The sequence below is a fragment of the Poecilia reticulata genome, chromosome 2, assembly GCF_904066995.2.
Source record: "Poecilia reticulata chromosome 2, P_reticulata-male-v2, whole genome shotgun sequence".
NCBI lineage: Eukaryota > Metazoa > Chordata > Actinopteri > Cyprinodontiformes > Poeciliidae > Poecilia > Poecilia reticulata.
In genome coordinates, this window is record NC_088831.1 from 10360881 (window position 1) to 10378883 (window position 18003).

Genomic DNA, 18003 nt, shown 5'->3' on the forward strand with positions numbered 1-18003 from the left:
AAAATATCTGAACCCGGCTTTGTGCCTATTACAGTGGCAAAAAGATAGCTAGTTGGAAAGCTAGCAAGGGTATATTAGCAGCTAACTGTCCATAGCCTCAATCGCCTCGAGTCACAGATGTTTGCGTGAAAGTCAAACATTTGCTTGACAGAAAAGTTCAGCAAGAAAAAAAACTACATTAAATAATCCTGCCACCTGAAATTAACGTATTTGAGGTCAATTTACATTTTAGAAGACATTAAAACAATTTAAGGCCTTAATTTTTGACACAGGAGTTTAAGACCTTTCTCAATACTTTTTAAAATATGTTTAAAAAAGTATTGATCTTTTTTAAAGATGTTTAATCAACATCTAGACCAGATATATCGAACTGTAGTCTTTGAGGGTTGGTGTCCAAATGGTTGAACAAACTTCTGAGCGTCTAATCAAGATCTAAAGTCCTGCAAATGACCTAAATGTACAAATATACAAATCCCCATAAGTACGTGGTATTCCTCCCATTATGAGTGTGTGTAAACTTTCCATGAAGACGTGTTGTTGTAACTCTGAAAGCAGCAGCGCCTTACAGTAGGCAGGATGCAAACTGGATTAAAACCCTCTCACCTCTCAACATCTTTATAAATCACCACAAGTGGCTCCTGATGAAAACATCCAGAGTGTTGGGAACCCGGGCAAAGTGCATAACGCGTGAAGTATTTGAAAACTGAGCGTCTCGGAGCTGGGAAGGTGAGTAGCGACTGTCCCGCTGAGCCCGAGCTGGAGCTTGATTGGTTCTGATTAGTGAATAAATCAAACAGGTATCAAATCAAGCTGAGCCAATTGCCTCCTACTCGCACCTTGATTAGGTTCATGCACCCAAACGTGCTCCCCAGTCGAGAAACCCTCTCCCTCTCATACACACACGCACGCACGCACCCACGCACTCACACACAAACACACACACACACACACACGCACGCATACACAGAAACAGGAATCCACTGTGTAATTGGCAAACTCTCCCTGCCTTTACCCAAGCCAGCTGTAATTAGTGTGCCAGCAACAATGCTTGTTTGTCAAAAAAAAACAACAAAAAAAACGCACATCTACACGCACGCAACACTCATCCCATCCTCCATTATGCCTCAGCTAACACCCTTTGATACACCCACACACACATGGACACACACAGATACTATTCAGGCTTTCCGCAGCGCCTGGGGCAGTTAGTATTTACAAATCGGCTCGTTTCTCTGTGAAATCTAACACCGCGCTTCTTGGTTTTCTGACACTATGTTGGGAACTGATTCATCTCGCCATTTACACAGAGTTAAAATGTCTACCAACAAGAATGTGGCTTGTTAAATCATTCCTTACTGATTTGTTAGTGGGGCAGACGGGGTTCTCGTTCCCTTGATACAGTTCATGGATTTATCGGAGCTCGAGCAGCCGGCCCTTAGTTAGCGAATGGACGCCATTTAAAATGATGGAAGGAGGACACCAACGAACATTTTTGACCATTTTTGTGAGAGAACTGGATCTTACAGGAAGTGCTAAAGATTCATTTAGATTGATCTGGTTGCTAGGAGACGTAGCTCGTTTGTGAAAAGAGGCAACGGCTTACATGAGTACCACATTTTGTCACTTTACTTCAATATTACTTGGATTTTACGTGATAGAGCAACACATAAGATCTGCAGAGTGTGGCGCCAGTGTTTAGCAACTTTCAGCACTAAACACTAAAGTGGACCTAAAGACTAAACACTTTCTGCTTTGTGCGGCAGAGAGCTGGAAAGAAGATGAGGGAATAAACCCCGAAAAATAATTAAAAACATCTATCTAATACATTTTTAATCATGATATGTAATCTGTTCTTCAATCAGTATTACAAAATATAAGTTAAAATGAGTTATTGAAATGCTATGTATATAAGGCTGCTTTGCTAGCTCAAGATGGCATAGGTAGCATAGGTAGCAAGCGCGAAATGGACAAGGTTCTGACGAAAAAAAACACACTGAAGGACGGTCAAGCAGCCTTTCTGTGGCATGACACTGCTATAAAAAAAACCTCTAAGAACTCATAGCCAATTAAAATAAGCAGGTAGGAGGCAGCAGTTATGCTAAACAACTGCTTAGCATAAATGTTTAGCATTTGTATGAATATGCTAAAATCTATATGCATAAATAGTGAAAAAGTGAGGAAAAACATTCTAAAAGTTGATGCTTCTTTAAATATTTTTGTAGCAAAGTTTGTGGGTTTGCAAAAGGTTGTTCCAGTCCAGAAGCTAAAACTGTTTGTGGCAGGGGGGATCCAGTGTAAAATAAGTCTGGCGGGCTGCCAGGCTTATTATATACTGGGGGAAATCTCGCATCCTTTTGTAGCTCTGACTGTATGTTGCTGTAGTCTCAAATGTTTTGCAATCTCCAATAAATTTTCCTCCTGGATTGGGCTTTGTGTAGCTCCGACTAGCTACATAACAACTCTGAATTGCTTTCCCTACTGCATGATTCTGCCACTACCGTTCTTTACTCTAGGGATGGCATGCAGAATTTTGAGGACTTCACAGAAAAGCTGGATTTATACTAAATAAATTCATATTCACTAATAAACTGACTTCTGAATGCAACAGTTAAATTAGATTTTACTTTTTGGTAGAGCATTTTAAGAGTTTAAGAGAATTTTTTCACCAAACCACATTGAATTTAGTGGTTTTAAATGTATAAAATGTAGCAAAGTTAAGTATTTGTGTTAGGATCTGACCTGTTGGTGCTGGAGTGGGGATGCTGGTTGGCGGCCAGCTGCTGCAGGCCCATGGTCGGGCTGTGGAAGAGAAAGCCACTGCGCCGCAGCAACTTCTGCTTCATGGCTGCCAGGCCGCTCCACTCCTGAACAAATCTCAGCACCTGCAGGGGAGGGGAGAGAGTTGCGACAACTCACTTTACGCTCAGTTTCAATTTGAAGCTGCTGAAGCCTTCATCTTCATCGCAAATTGATGCCTCGGACGTCGGGAGCTTTTTCTAAAAGCAAAACATTTTCTCATTTTTGAAGCTGCTCCTCGAGCTCAAAACAAACAATTCAAACTGAGACTGTTTTCCAGACAGCCGAACAAAACTCATCAAAGCAAAGGAGAGATGTGTATACTTTTAGTCAAGCGGAACATTCGAAGAAAATCCAGTGAAAATGAAGCAAATAGGACTCTGGTCACCAAACGTTAATAGGCAATTCACCAACATATATTACACTTGAGAAGTGTTTATCTTCATGAATGATGCACACTGTCAAAATACGACATTTTTGAGCTGTTTGGGTAAAACCGTTCATAACAAAATCGACTCATTTAAAAGCAGGCCAGTTTGGAAATAAAATGTCACTAAAGACACTTCTTCTGCATCTTTTAACAAGATAATTTCACTTTGAATCATTACATTACATTTATTCAGTAAAATAAATCTCCTTATTGATACTTATGAGCAATTTTAAATGATTAATAGATTCAGCAGGAAAGAACTGTTCTGTTTTTTCAGCCAAATTTCCCCAGTTCTCCTCAAGTCGTGCCTAGAGAGTATAACTGAAATATTAGACATTCAAATGGAGTTTTTATAGGAATTTATTTCATGCTTGTATTTTTTTCTTTAATTACAGTGGCTGCAGCAGAACTCACGCAGCACCGCTTCCCTGTCCAAGGCGCATCACCGCCCACATTAAACTGTTTGCCTGGTATTGATTGGGAGGGACAATCGGAGGGTAACGGGGCATAAATGATGGGTCAGAGGATGGATGCAACTCACGCCTGGGTTTTACAAAGCAACATAAACAACTCGACAGGTGGGACGTCTGTCAGCAGCTCTGATAGTGCTGCGGCAGATTCCAGGATTTAATACGAGCGGGGTCGTTTGAGGCGATGATCCGTCTCCTTTAACGACTCTCATAAAACCGTACTTTCTCTTTTTGCTGTTCTCCCCGGCTATAAGGAAGACTCCTCCTTCACCCCCCCATTCCTAAACACCAGCATCACTGTCCCGCTCAGGGCTCCTGCACATTTTTTATGTCAGAATTTGGAGTTTTTCTTTCCCCAGAATCAAATCTCCAGAGGTGTTAGAGGCTGTTTTAGGTCTTATTGACTGAAAATGTTTCTCCTGTGATCAGGATTTAAATATGGAGGTAAGCAAAGAACACAGACTGGGGAGGGAAGAAAAACAAATGGATGAACGAAAAATGATGGATGGACGGACGGACGGACGGATAATAAAACACAAACAGATGGTTTGATGGAAAGATAGATGAAGGTCTGATGGATAAATGGCAGAATGGATGAACTGATGGACGGATTCTGTTTTCCTTTTCAAAACTTTTCCAGATCTAGGACCAGCCTAAATCAGACTTCAGGTAATCCTGTCCGTTTAAGAATCGAACGCCCCTCAGACCCTGGAGAGAAAGAGAGAGAGTACACAGTCCATCCATCTGTCAGGCTTTCAACTCTCTGATCGGAGGTATTATTAGTTTCACTCGGCGCTCACATGCATATATCGGGCAGATTTAATAAGCCCCCTCCTCTGCCTTGCGTCTCTTCTTTATTTGGTCAGTGGAATTAAGAAGAGATCTCCGAAGAATGCCATATGAACTAAATTATCTCTGAAATTTTGGGAATTCCTAAAGCAGTCTGTGATAAAACCAACTTTCAACTCCAATCTAGAGTTGTCGCAGAATCTAATTTCATCGTTAAAGTTCAATTGAAGAACAACGACAACTTTTATTCTAAAGATTATCTTTAGTTTAACTTGCTTTTAAATTCTTTTCCACTGCAATGACAAATTAAGGAGGTCCATCTCTCTGGTGTGAGCACTGCAGCCCACACACACGTCCATGATCTTCAAAGAAAAGAGACAATACACACACACTCAATCTCTGTGCCTGGTGGGAAGGGCAGACCTGTATTCGATTTTCCCGGCGCTGGCTGAAGGCCTCGGGCAGGTCGTCCCAGTTGGTTAGCTTGATGTCCAGAGGGATGAAGCTCAAGTTCAATGGCACTCCGTCCTAAATGACGAGGAGACAGAGACGTTGGCGGGAGCCTGAAGAATGGTTGGCCGCTAGGGAGTGGGTACTAATATTAGTCATAAACATTGTAAAACCATACAATATCCCGGGATGCACTGCTGTGTCCTGTCTCATGGGCTCACAATCATCCACAGGTTTTGGTTTGCTTATGAACAAAAGCGAAAGACCTTATAAAAATTCTGATTGAAATAATTAAGAGTGCTACTTCCCATCTTGAAACAACTCCTAATCCAACATTGGTAGAAACCACATCTACAAATCAAGAGCAAAGCACGACCAAGGTTTCCCCCCAGAAAACTTGTTAAGCCCGGTGATTGGGCGATAGGGCAGTGATTCATCCAGTGACCAGTCGTGTTTTTCAGTTAAAAAAGTTTAAAGTTGACAGGAAATTTGAAAATATCACTTGATAGTCATGTTTTATTGAAAAGCTGGACGATTAATACCTGAACACCAACAATAAAGTCTTAAAAAATGCAAACATTTTAAAAAGACTTAAGTAAATAAGCGATGCTTATCTTGGTGGGGGCACAAGTAAAGCCTGGTGGCCCGCCAAGCTTATAATACACTTTGAGAAACCCTGTACGACTTTAAATCTCAAAACATAACAATTATGCACACAAGTGGGCATTTCAAATGAACAATGACTTGAACAATTTGTTTTAAATACATGCCTATCAATACTAAAATATGTAAATAAGTCAACTGTAAAAATGTACTCAAATAAATCAATACGTATGACTAAAAGCAGGTACAAGAAACAGACAGTTAGTCAGTCCTCCAACTGAAAAACCCAAATTGTCACTCCGTAATTAGAAACCCAATATCCTGAGTTGCAGAGTTCACATGCAATTAGTTTCATTATGTACCCTGTCTCAGTTTGCACTAAAACTTTGGGTATCTTTAGCCAAGCAATCAGATTTCTAATTACTAACTCACAAAACTTGAATCCAATTACATTCAAGTTCTCTAATCTGGCCACACTTTATTCTTTATTGGTTTCCATGGTGATTCCTGTGGTAACCAAGCAGCTCGTTAGCGATCTCAGTTGTTTTCTCTCTTTTTTTTATGACGCACATTTGAAGACGGTGCTTCTTCTGTGACACTTTGCATGCATTAGCATCAATAATCAAGAATGGGCAGAAAACATGCATATACCAGTAAGACTGTACCTTCCTGTAATTATAGGTAATCACACTGCAGCGGTCTGGTGGTAACAGTATAATCATTGGGGGGAAAAAAAATAACCCAAGTAAAAAACATTTTCCCAGTTATTATGGTTTCATTAGCTCTAACTACAGTCAATTTGAAGCCTGGGAAGCCACTTACCCCCAGAATTAACTCCAATCAACCAATAGCCACTGTGCCACACACTGGGCTCATTTTACAATGGGCGGGGGAAGGCTGACCACTAAAATGCCACATTGTGGAGCTACTTCAGGGAAAGAGATGAGGGCCGGAGAAGAAACGAAAAAGGATAAAGTCTAAAGGTTAATACCTGCCAACCGCCGACACAGGGATTTGGAGATGTATATCAACATTAGGAAGTCTTTCCTGAGCTGCGGCGGTCTTGCTCAGAGCCCCGTGTATTTATTTGGATTATGGGAAAATAAATATCATGAAGAGACAGGGGAAAGGTGCAGCTGGTTGTGCCGTAACAGCATGGAGCAGGATTAGAGCGAGATGTTGGAGGAAAAAGAGCGTCTCTATCTTCACTAACAAGCAAAAAAGCAGCAAACAATTTTAGACATTTACCCGCTCTTCATCACTGACTTTCATTAGAGTATCCCCAACTTTATTATCTACTTACTTTAAGTCAAGGTTAACTTTGCAACAAGCCAGTTCACAGTTAGAAAACTACAGAAAGTCACAAAGTCTCCATAACAATGCATTGTTTCAGAGTGATGCTCAGAAAAATACTTTTCTGTCCAACAATCAGAAACGTGAACAAATTCCTCCAGGACTTTAACTAGAACCACGTTCTTTGGTCAAATGAGATTAAATCTGAGCGTTTTGGAAACAAGCGCTCCAGGTGCAACAAAAAGAAGCATCTGGGTTTCATATTACTCCTCCAAAAGTCATGGGAACTGTAGAGTGCTTGGCATCATGTCAAGACATTTAAAATAAAATCAGATGGGTCTTTGAGCATCAAAATGATCCGAAACAACTAAAAAGCAGACAAGTTAGATACAGAATCCAAAAATTAGCAAAACTATTAAAAATCTGTGGACTGAGGTAAAACAAGCGAGCAGGAGGGATTTCATCGAGTCAATGTGTTAGAACAGCCTAGTCAAAGTCCAGACCTAAAACCAAATGAGAATCTTTGGAAAGGCTTGAAAATTGCTGTTCACAGATGCAAAAATGTATCATTTTCATTTTCTACTTCATAGTTACACTCTACTTTGTCTAAAAAAAAACCCCCACTAAAATACATCAAAGTTTTAAAATAATTCACAGGGAATGTGTAGTTTTTCATCCTAAAGATGTAAAGCAAATGGCAACAGTTACAATTTCACCAGTGGAAAATGGACATAAAACACTTAATCCACCCGATATTTTTCCTCCAAGCCCGTCTGACAAATCTTCATCTGATTTTGCACTCAACAATGCCCCTGAGTGAATTAGACGCCTGGCCCGGGATTATCCCAATGTGACAGCTTTGCAGCCAAAATTCCACTAGTTTATCATTTAAACGACTACGGGGGACATTTATCTCAACGGCTTATCGCCTCCGTCCAGAATACATGACACTTGTCTATTGCCGCCGGAGAAATGTTCCTCAGTTCGGCGCTTTGGTCCGCTCTATTTAAAACCCTCTCGTCTCTTATCTGCTTGAGCGGGGAAGGAGCTCGAGCCTTCATGAATGAAACAAAAGGCCGTTAAGTATCACAACACGATCGATGCCGAGGTCTGTTGGCAAGTGTCACTCGGATAGGGTGCCAAGAATGCACAGGACTGCAATTAGAGTCACGCTTGGGTAAAACTCCGGCTTGTATTAATCTGATGGGTGGAGGGAGGCAGCAGAAGGTTCAATTATGAGAACATTTGACTTGATGACCAAATGAAAGCCAAAACGTCTGCAGATGATCGCTGCGCTTAGCTGATTCTTCAAGGTAAACAGCAAATGCTTTGCTAAGGACTCCTTACTCAGCAGTTTTAAAACGAGATTGTCAGAGGGCATAGACAAGTTATCACTGGAAAATGTAAGAGTCTAAAGTTTCTTCAATATGGACTTAATTTAACTGTAATCTAGTCTTTTTCAGGGGTCAAAATGAACAAAATTAAGGTTTCCCCCAGAAAACTTGCGAAGCCCAGCGTTTGGGTGCTAGGGCGGTCATCCATCCAGCGGCCTGTCATATTTTTCAGTTAAGAAGTGTTTAAAGTTGACAGTAAATTTGAAGATATCACCTGATAATCAAGTGTTATTGAAAGATTGGAAGATTAACACCTGAACACCAACTATAAAGTTTTAAAAAATGCAAACATTTTAAAAAGACTTAAGTAAATAAGCAATGCTAAGCCTGGTGGAGGCACAAGTAAAGCCTGGTGGCCCGCCAGGCTTACCATACACTGGAGGAAACCCTGGAAATAGCTTTTAATGATTTATATTTGACTGAGTATCATTTGACAGCTTTAAAACCACCTACAACAGCAATCATATGATCTAACGTTCTTCTACATAACTGCTTTAGGCTGTCAAATTGCTGCAAATGAATTTTCTGACTCTACTAAGGATCCTTGGAGTTTGAAGTCACTTCTTTACGTGGATCTCTTTATAAATGGATTCAAAGTCCTGTTGATGACCAGTCTTACCCTGTTTTCTGATGGTCACAGATGCTCCTCAAAATCAAGAATCATTGTCACAATTTATTTTGGTCTTGTCTGTCCAGTTCCAGAAATATTTTGGTTTCCTGAGATGCAAATCTGCAAACCTACAATGCCATGAAGAAGTATTTGCCTTACATGTTAATCGAAACTTTTCTTTGTTTAATTCCAAGATTGAACCAATGGTGTTCCCTGCTACTCTCATGTTTGATTGTTTTCCAAGAAGTTACACTTTAATCTCATCAATCCAGTGAAGACTTTCCCAAAATTTTTGTCCAATGTGAGTCGAGTCAGCTGTAGTTTTTGCCTTGAAACCTTCTATTAGGTGCCATTGATGCCTGGTGTTAACATTACAGTTGAACTCTGACCTTACGCCAGAATGATTTAGATGTTCTTGGCTTGCAGTAAGTTAATTCTTATAAATAGTAAGAATTACTATTTATTTTGGTCCTTAATACCAAAATAATTTAAAATAATTCAAGATACCATTGGCTGTTTATAGCTCAGGTAATATGTGTTAAGCAGACAAAATCCCATATTCAAAACTACTGGGCTGTTTCTTTTACTTTTTAAAAAATGGTGAATAAAATCCCCGATGAAGGCATTCTGTGAGTACTGTCAGAAACAATATTTTTATGAAGCAGCAGTAAAGTTCTTCTTTACTCCTCGCTAAATCTCACCAATAATCCTCTACTTCTTCCTCGACTTGTATTTAGCTGAAGAATATGAATGGATTTAGAAATGCATTTGCTTTATCTTTTACCACACAGCCTGAATAAATCTCCATATAAAGAAAACATGTAAAATGGCTTACACAGCCTCCTGTTGGTGTGAGTGTGTTAAGCATGAAGGCCATTACACTTCGTTACATTGTACCGACACCTAATTGTATGTTTTTGTCTCATTGCAAGCGCATTAGAGGTTTTATCATGGTAGTAAATGCAAAACCTCTTTGAATTATGATTAACAGAGAAATAAATCAAACCCAAATGAGGTTTAATATGAAAAATATTACTTTCTGTGATTTGCAAAATAATTCACACTTATGTTTCTGTTTATAAAATAAAAATAGTTTTTCCCTCAACTCTTAAAATAAGGGATTTTGTCAGAGGAAAGCTGCAGAATAATGCAGCCAAATTCACCTTATTTGGTTTCTTATATTTATTAAATGCAACAAAAGTAATTTGTACCAATCTAAGTTCTTTAAAACGTACAAAAATGAGAAATCTGTACAATGTGTCAATTTCTTTTAGCCGATTAATTGATTAATTACTAAAATAATCGTTAGTTGCAGCCCTAGTTATGTTTAATAAAAACCTCCTAAAGATAAGGAGGAACATTTGATGATTTCTTTTGGATTCAACACTACCTCCTTAAAGAACAAAATGTTATTCCAACTGTACTGTAATAAATAGCGAAAAAGAAAATCAGAATGTGTCAAAATTAAAACCAGCAGGCGAGACCTTTTCTACTCCCAACTTCAGCTCTAAATCTTGTTTTCGCCGCTCTTCTGAAGTAAGAAGCCAGAACATATTTGCTGTTGATTTTTTTTATTTGTTATGAACAAAATCGCTTCACCGAGAACTCAGGAAATCATGTCAAACTATATATATATATATATATTTATATATATATATATATATAAAAAAAAATTCCCTTCTCACCCTCCGCGGGTGGTCTGTTTCATCCTCTGAGCTCGGGTCCTCTACCAGAGGCCTGGGAGCTTGAGGGTTCTGCGCAGTATCTTGGCTGTGCCTAGAACTGCACATTTCTGGACTGAGATGTCTGATGTTGTTCCTGGGATCTGTTTGAGCCACTGCTCCAGTTTGGGGGTGACTGCCCCGAGGGCCCCGATGACCACAGGCACCACTGTGGTCTTCACCTTCCAGGTCTTTTCCAGTTCCTCCCTGAGGCCCTGGTATTTCTCCAATTTCTCATGCTCCTTTTTCCTGATGTTATAGTCACTTGGTATTGCTACATCCACCACAACGGCTTTCCTTTGTTCTTTATCCACCACCACAATGTCCGGTTGGTTCGCCATTACCATCTTTGTCTGGATCTGGAAGTCCCACAGGATCTTAGCTCGGTCATTCTCCACTACTTTTGGGGGTGTTCCCCACTTTGATCTCGGGGCTTCCAGTCCATATTCTGTACAGATGTTCCTGTACACTATGCCCGCCACTTGGTTATGTCGTTCCATGTACGCTTTCCCTGCCAGCATCTTGCACCCTGCTATTATGTGCTGGACTGTCTCAGGGGCCTCCTTGCACAACCTACACCTTGGGTCTTGTCTGGTGTGGTAGATCTGAGCCTCTATTGCTCTGGTGTTTAGGGCCTGTTCCTGGGCAGCCAGGATGAGAGAATCTGTGCTGTCCTTGAGTCCAGCTTTCTCCAGCCATTGGTAGGTTTTCCTGACATCAGCCACTTCAGTTATTTGTCGGTGGTACATCCCATGTAGGGGCTTGTCCTCCCATGATGGTACTTCCAGCACCTTGTCTTCTGTTCCCCATTGCCTGAGACATTCGCTGAGCACATCGTCCGTTGAGGCTTTGTCCTTGATGTATTTATGGATCTTGGATGTTTCATCCTGGACAGTGGCTCTCACACTCACTAGTCCTCTGCCTCCTTCCTTACGGCTCGTGTACAGTCTCAGGGTGCTGGATTTGGGGTGGAATCCTCCATGCATGGTTAGTAGCTTCCTAGTCTTAACATCTGTGGCCTTCATCTCTTCCATTGGCCAGCTAATTATTCCGGCAGGGTATCTGATTACTTGTAAGGCATAGCTATTTATTGCACGGATCTTGTTCTTGCCATTGAGCTGGCTTCTCAGGACTTGCCTTATTCGTTGGAGGTATTTGGCTGTGGCTCCTTTCCTTGTGACCTCATCGAGGTTGCCATTTGCTTGTGGTATTCCCAGGTACTTGTAGCTGTGCTCTATGTCTGCTATTGTTCCTTCTGGGAGTGAGACCCCTTCTGTGTGGGCGACCTTCCCTCTCTTTGTAACCATCCGACCACACTTCTCTAGTCCGAATGACATCCCAATGTCAGTGCTGTAGATCCTGGTGGTGTGGATCAGTGAGTCGATGTCTCACTCGCTCTTGGCGTACAGCTTGATGTCATCCATGTAGAGGAGGTGACTGATCGTAGCCCCATTCTTGAGTCGGTATCCGCAGCCAGTCTTGTTGATGATTTGGCTGAGAGGGTTCAGGCCTATGCAGAACAGCAGTGGGGACAGAGCATCTCCTTGGTATATATATATATATATATATATATATATATATATATATATATATATATATATATATATATATATATATATATAATATAAATAAAACGGGATATAAATAAAACGGGATAGGATTTCTCTTTCAAACTTGGACTTCCTCAGTGTTGCCTGAAGCTGTGCTTTCACCTCTGACCTGCCGGCTAATTGGAAGGTGGGGAAAAAACTGCAGGTGCTTTGCTGCTATTAGCAGCTCGTAAAGCTGTGATGATTTTAATGAAACTTTCCTCAAACGATGAAAAAAATAGAATTTAATAATCTCCAGACTCATTTGCTTAAACTTGAAAAGAATAAGCATGATTCTCCCTCCACCGTTTTTTCACACTAGAGATGAGAATAAGCAGCTGTACCTTGGAGTAGAGATAAATCCGGTCGGTATACCGGCTGGTGCAGAACTTCAGACCCGGGTAGACGAGCTGGTCGGCGGCGTCACCTTCATCATTGCAATCATCGCCACCATTAGCATCGGCAGCAGAAGATGAGCACGACACCGCTCCGCAGTCTGCAGGGAGACAAGAGGAGCTGACTAATATCTTACTGAGCATATATTATTGGTTCATTATTGGCTTTTCTGGCTTTATTGGTACCCTGTTTGCTCCTTTGGTAATGCTCTGAACAGCAGAGGCATTAAACCGCAGCAGCTTTTAGCATTTATTACATGCAAGACAATATTGGGAAAATATAACGCCTGGATTCAGGAAGTTTGGAGGAATGACTATGTATTTATGCTTATTGCTCGCAAACGTTTATGAGAGAATCTGGAACAAAATGTTGAGGTTATTCCCCCTGATACTTCTGCCTGAACCAAAATCAAATTCTTGATATTAGCAATGGATGGAGCCATGAACAACATGTGAAGGGCTGAAGTCCTTCTCCAAAACTAGTCAAAAATCATCTAATAAATTATCTTTAAAGCAGAATCATTTAAATACCAATGTAAATGAAAAACTGAATGAAATACTTTTGTTTGTTGCAGATTAAATAACATATTTCATATATAACTGATTAAACAACTAAATGTTTGGTTAAAGGTTTTAAAGCCCTTCAATATTCACATTTTAATTAAAACTAAATTAGACTAAAATGATTTAATGCTACAATGATACTTCAGAATCAAATGTGAAAGGAGATTTGGTACCAATCAACTCTCAAGAACCAATTTAGTTATATTTCCCAAAATAACCATGTTATAAATTAGTTTACAGTGAATTTTCTTAAGATTCTTTTCCAATGTGGGTTAGATTATCTCCTGAGATTAATTAATTTGGCCAAGCAGTTCAAGTGTTAATACAAAGATGATAAATCAACGTTTTGCCTATAAAAAAATATATAAATTGAAAATGTGAAGATTTAACAATAAGGAAAATAAGTATTTTTATATTAAAATGACAGCACTGAATATTTTTTTTCCACATTTTACCCTAAGCCCTCTTCTGATTAGTTGATCAGACCCTGTGATGACTCCTGCTCCAATCAATTAGAACTCTTACGTTTTATAGGACAAGAATTCATCTTTCAAAGTAGTTTAAAGATTACAAGACTGGTAGATTATCATTATGCTTTTAAAGGCATCATATTTTTACTGGCCAAATTAGTTTAAAAAAGCAAATAGAAATTCTTTAACGCACACTTTGTAAACTGCACATCATTTGTAAAACAAAAAAAAAAACAAAGAAATGCAGATTTTAGTGAAATGTTTGGCAATTTAACCAGACCCAGTTTAAAGCTGTTCAACGAGAATGTGAAGAACAAAAAGCAGAGAAATTAAAAACCCAAAAAATATGAGTACAGAGACAAAATAAAAGCCTGATATGGAAATCAAAATCTAAAAACTGCAATATTCGACAAATAAAAAGATTTTATTAAATTTATCACTAGCTACGATGAGTGATATTTTTAAAATTTTATTGATAGCCTGCTGCCTAACACCTAATCACATCATAAATCCAGACTTGACTTCTTTCATCGAACTCACTAAAGCAAAAACAACCAGCGTAACGCCAGCATCTTCCGACGGGGAAGCTCCAATTTATTTTTCACAACTTCAACAAACGTCTGGAAACACGGCAAGAGAGCGAAGAAGAGAGTGATAAAATGACAGGCCTGGCTGGAGAGAAACAGAGAAAGAGAAGAGAGTGAGCAGGTCATTAATGTCAGCTGTGTAGCTCGCTCATGCTGCCAGCATCTAGCAAGAAAAGGTCAGGCGGTGGAAATGAGACTGCCACTGTTCGACCACGCTTCATTTAGACAATGACCTATAACACTCTGATAATACTTGCCTTAAATCACTCTGCGTGGCTAGTGCTCGGCTGTGTCGGTGTGTGTGTTCCCCAAGAATGTGTGTGTGGTAATGGGGATAAAATACTGACACAGCTTGATGTGTGACAAGCGACATCCACTGGAAAAAGAAGCTGGCATCTACAGAGCGGATCACTTATGGTTATTAGACACAACTCTGATACCAGACAGGAAATGTGAGGAGAAACTTAAGAGATGAAGGCGCTAAATGAAACAAAGGCTCCTATGCTTTTTGTTGCCCACAAAGGATTTAAAGTTAATTAAATACTTTTATTGCTGCATGTTTGCTGCCATAATAAAAACACAGGAAATATTCCCAGACCCTGCAAACATATATTCTTACTCAGCTTCTTAATGCGAGTGATAAGTCCCTCCAGTTAAATAAACGTTCAAATGAACTCATAAAACTGACCATATATAATTTAGACTGGCAGTAAACCGTCTTCAAAGCTTTCTAGATTTCTATGGTGGAATATGATGAGGCTTTGACCTCTAAAATAAATCCTGCAACTATCAGGGACGGCAGTGGAGAGTTCATGATTTGGGCTCACTATGGCTCAAACATAAACTGCTGCAGAGCGATATATAAAACTATTAGAAACCGTTTTGGGTTTATTTCAAATATAATGGAGACAAAAACTTTAAAAAAGGGTAAAAGAGAAAAAAGGGAGAGATGTTTAAAGGGCTAGAGGGAGAAAAGAGCAGAGGAGAGAAAAAAGGATAGCAAGTATACAAAAACACCCAAAAAGTTTGTTTCTAAACCTGCAGAAAGAGGGAAAACCAAGAAACTGAAAACTGAAAAGCACACATTACTAATTAATACAAAATGTAAGACTGCTTTCTTATTTACTTGTTCATTTTATTATCATTGGAGCCTTGCAATGAAATTTCGCTCAAATGTCAATAAAGTCTATGACTAAATATTTGGTGGCAACCACACTCCAGGACAGAGTGCATCTGCAAAGAGCTGTATGTAATAATGTAACAACATATTGTTTCAGTAGCAGCTTTTCTTTATAAGAAAATCTTTGAAAAGTTGAGAATCCCAGTCATCAAGCACGAATGTGGAGGGTTCATAGTTTGATGCCACAGGACTGAAGCAACTAAAGTCTTTCTAAGACATGGAGTTTGTCCCAAAATGGCTTATAGACGATGCAAAACTACAACCGAGGTGATAATTACCTCAGGCGTAGATGACAAGCTCTAGTGAGTTAGAACATTTACTGAATAACTTTATATATAATTTTATCTGAAAATGTAGAATTTTTTCAGATCAATCACTCTGACATTTGACGGCCTGTTTGAAGAGACATTAGCAAGTTTCAATAAAACAGAACAAACTCATACATTTGAGTCATATATGTTGGTTTTCAGAGTACATATATTTGATGTGCTTTTTTGTGCATCTACACTCACAAGTCCTCTCCATACCTTCCCCTGCCTTAAGCAAAAAAGAAAGAAAAAGTGCTTCAATTTTATGTTTGCAGTCGTCCTTACTGCACTTTCCCTCCATCTGGCACAAACTGTTCTGATCTCAGCCTGAATTCAGCTGCAGTGGGTCTGAAAATACCAAGATAACAAGACGAAGGCATTTTTTTCTTCTTTTTTTTGCAGAGCAACAAACCTGGAACCAAAACGTTTTTAGGACACCAGCAGTCTCTCATCCATCCTTCTGGGCTGCTACATCTGTAATGAAACCCAGCAGCTCTGCAATGTGCCCCCCAGTATATTTGCTGTAAGCAGTATTTTTGTTTTTTTTGCCCCCCTCCTTTTTTGCAGTGGCGGAATGCACCAGCTGCATTAAGTGGGCCATTTATTCGAAGGGGGCAATTCATCTTACAAAGCCGTCTTATTAGACTGTCACTTACACAGTATGAACGGTGCCTTCAAAACACCCCGAGGGATTTATCTGTTATTTTACTGCGAGAGAAAGAAAACAACGCCTAATTGGACTGAGTCATCTCATCTTCTTGCAGCAGTGGAACAAAAAGGGGAAAAAAGGAAAAGAAAAATCTAACCGCGCTCCTCGAGAATGAGTGACGTTTGAGCTGACGAACAAACGGGTATCCGTGTTTTAAATGTTCCCACAGCATGCAGATAGAGCGACAGACAGACAGAGACAGAAAGAGAGAGAGAGAGACAGCCGGAGAGGTGGTGGAGGAGGAGGAGTGATTGCCTGTCTGTGCTGTGCGGAAAGTAATCTCAGAGCAATCAAGAGGCGGGGGCGGCCGACAGCTCCTCGCTTCTGAAAACCACAGGCAGGTAGAGAAAAATCATTAGGCACCGCTCCTGACCCCATAGGTCACTTTTATTGGACAACCACTGTGTTTTGTATTAGACCCCCGCTGGTGGAGACAGACCGCCAAAGTCATGTAACTAATAAACCGACGACAGGACGAACATGTAGATGCCTCGTCTTCGTCTTCATATTAAACACCGTCGTGCGTTCTGGGTGTTTTCAGAGGAATTCAGAAGGGAATGCGATGAGCTGTCTGTGTCCTCTTGTAATCCCTGACTCACTCGGCGACGCTGAGATCAGAGCTCTGTGGATACCATCTGTTGCGCCAGTCCTCGCTTCTTTCTCCGAAGATGCTACTTAACGACTCCAGGCTGAAACTTTTCACAGACAGATATTAGTCGTCACCGAGAGAACGGGGGGAAAAAAGTGCGCGTCTAAAGGGCACGTGGGGGTGCGGGGTTCGGATCTCCTGCAGCGCCTCTTTAGTGCTGCCATTTCTGATCGACAGTGAAGCTTTTATCTCTCCCCTAGAGTCAAGTCTGAATAGAGGCGATTTTCTTTCTTTTCTATTTTTTTTTTCAAAAGAAAGCGGCTTTCACTCACCTTTAGGTTTTTTTTTCCCTTTTTTTTCTGCCTGAGTGTAGTGCTGAAGCCTCTGCGGGGGGAAAGCAGTGGTGGAATTCAATCGTTGAGCGTCGGGGGGGCACAGGTAGCCACAGAGACGGGAAATTAACCACTCGACAGTCTGAGCGCTAATAGATGCCAAACTGCGCACGATTCAAGAACGGAAATCTGTCAAGGTGTTGCACACTGATCTCACAATGTTAGAGGGTAATTGGGGTTGATAGCTTGCATGTTAAAACCAAAATCACTTGTGCTTCAGAGGCTTTTATGCTAAGTCTTTAGCAAAAAAAGAAGAAAGAAAAGGAGTTCAATCACAGTTCCTTGTGAAAATACTCACAGACCTTAACTTTTTTAACCTTCTACAACCATAAACCTCAATGTTTATGGTTTACGTGATTCGTCATTTCTTTTAACAGATAAAAATCTCAAAAGTGACTCAACCATCAAACACTGCAGTTGCAGCTGTGAGTCCTTTTCTCTCTCAGCTTTACACAACTACAGACGTTTGTCTAAGTAGCATCTAGGAACAGCAGTTCAAATGTGCAAGATTTCTGCAAGTTTCACCAACTCAAATTTAACAGCTTAATGAAATTCAAGACCTGCATCTCATCAGAAACATGCAAAAGAAAACTGTATACTAAGCTTTTATGCGCAGAATGAATGTAACATCGTACGGGTTGGCAATAGAAGTGAGCAGGTCTTG

General features: G+C 40.2%; 1 protein-coding gene across 4 annotated transcripts in view; it reads right to left on the reverse strand.

Annotated features, from left to right (window-relative positions):
* zranb3 (zinc finger, RAN-binding domain containing 3) overlaps positions 1 to 18003 on the reverse strand; it is a 99280-nt gene that overhangs the window by 32670 nt on the left and 48607 nt on the right. For all 4 annotated transcript variants that reach the window (XM_081617066.1, XM_081617064.1, XM_008428541.3 and 1 more), the window contains exons 15-17: positions 12490 to 12641; positions 4909 to 5013; positions 2740 to 2882 (exon numbers count right to left, since the gene is read on the reverse strand). In XM_081617066.1, coding sequence (XP_081473192.1) covers positions 2740 to 2882; positions 4909 to 5013; positions 12490 to 12641 — 400 coding nt within the window. The remainder of the gene's footprint in view (positions 1 to 2739; positions 2883 to 4908; positions 5014 to 12489; positions 12642 to 18003) is intronic.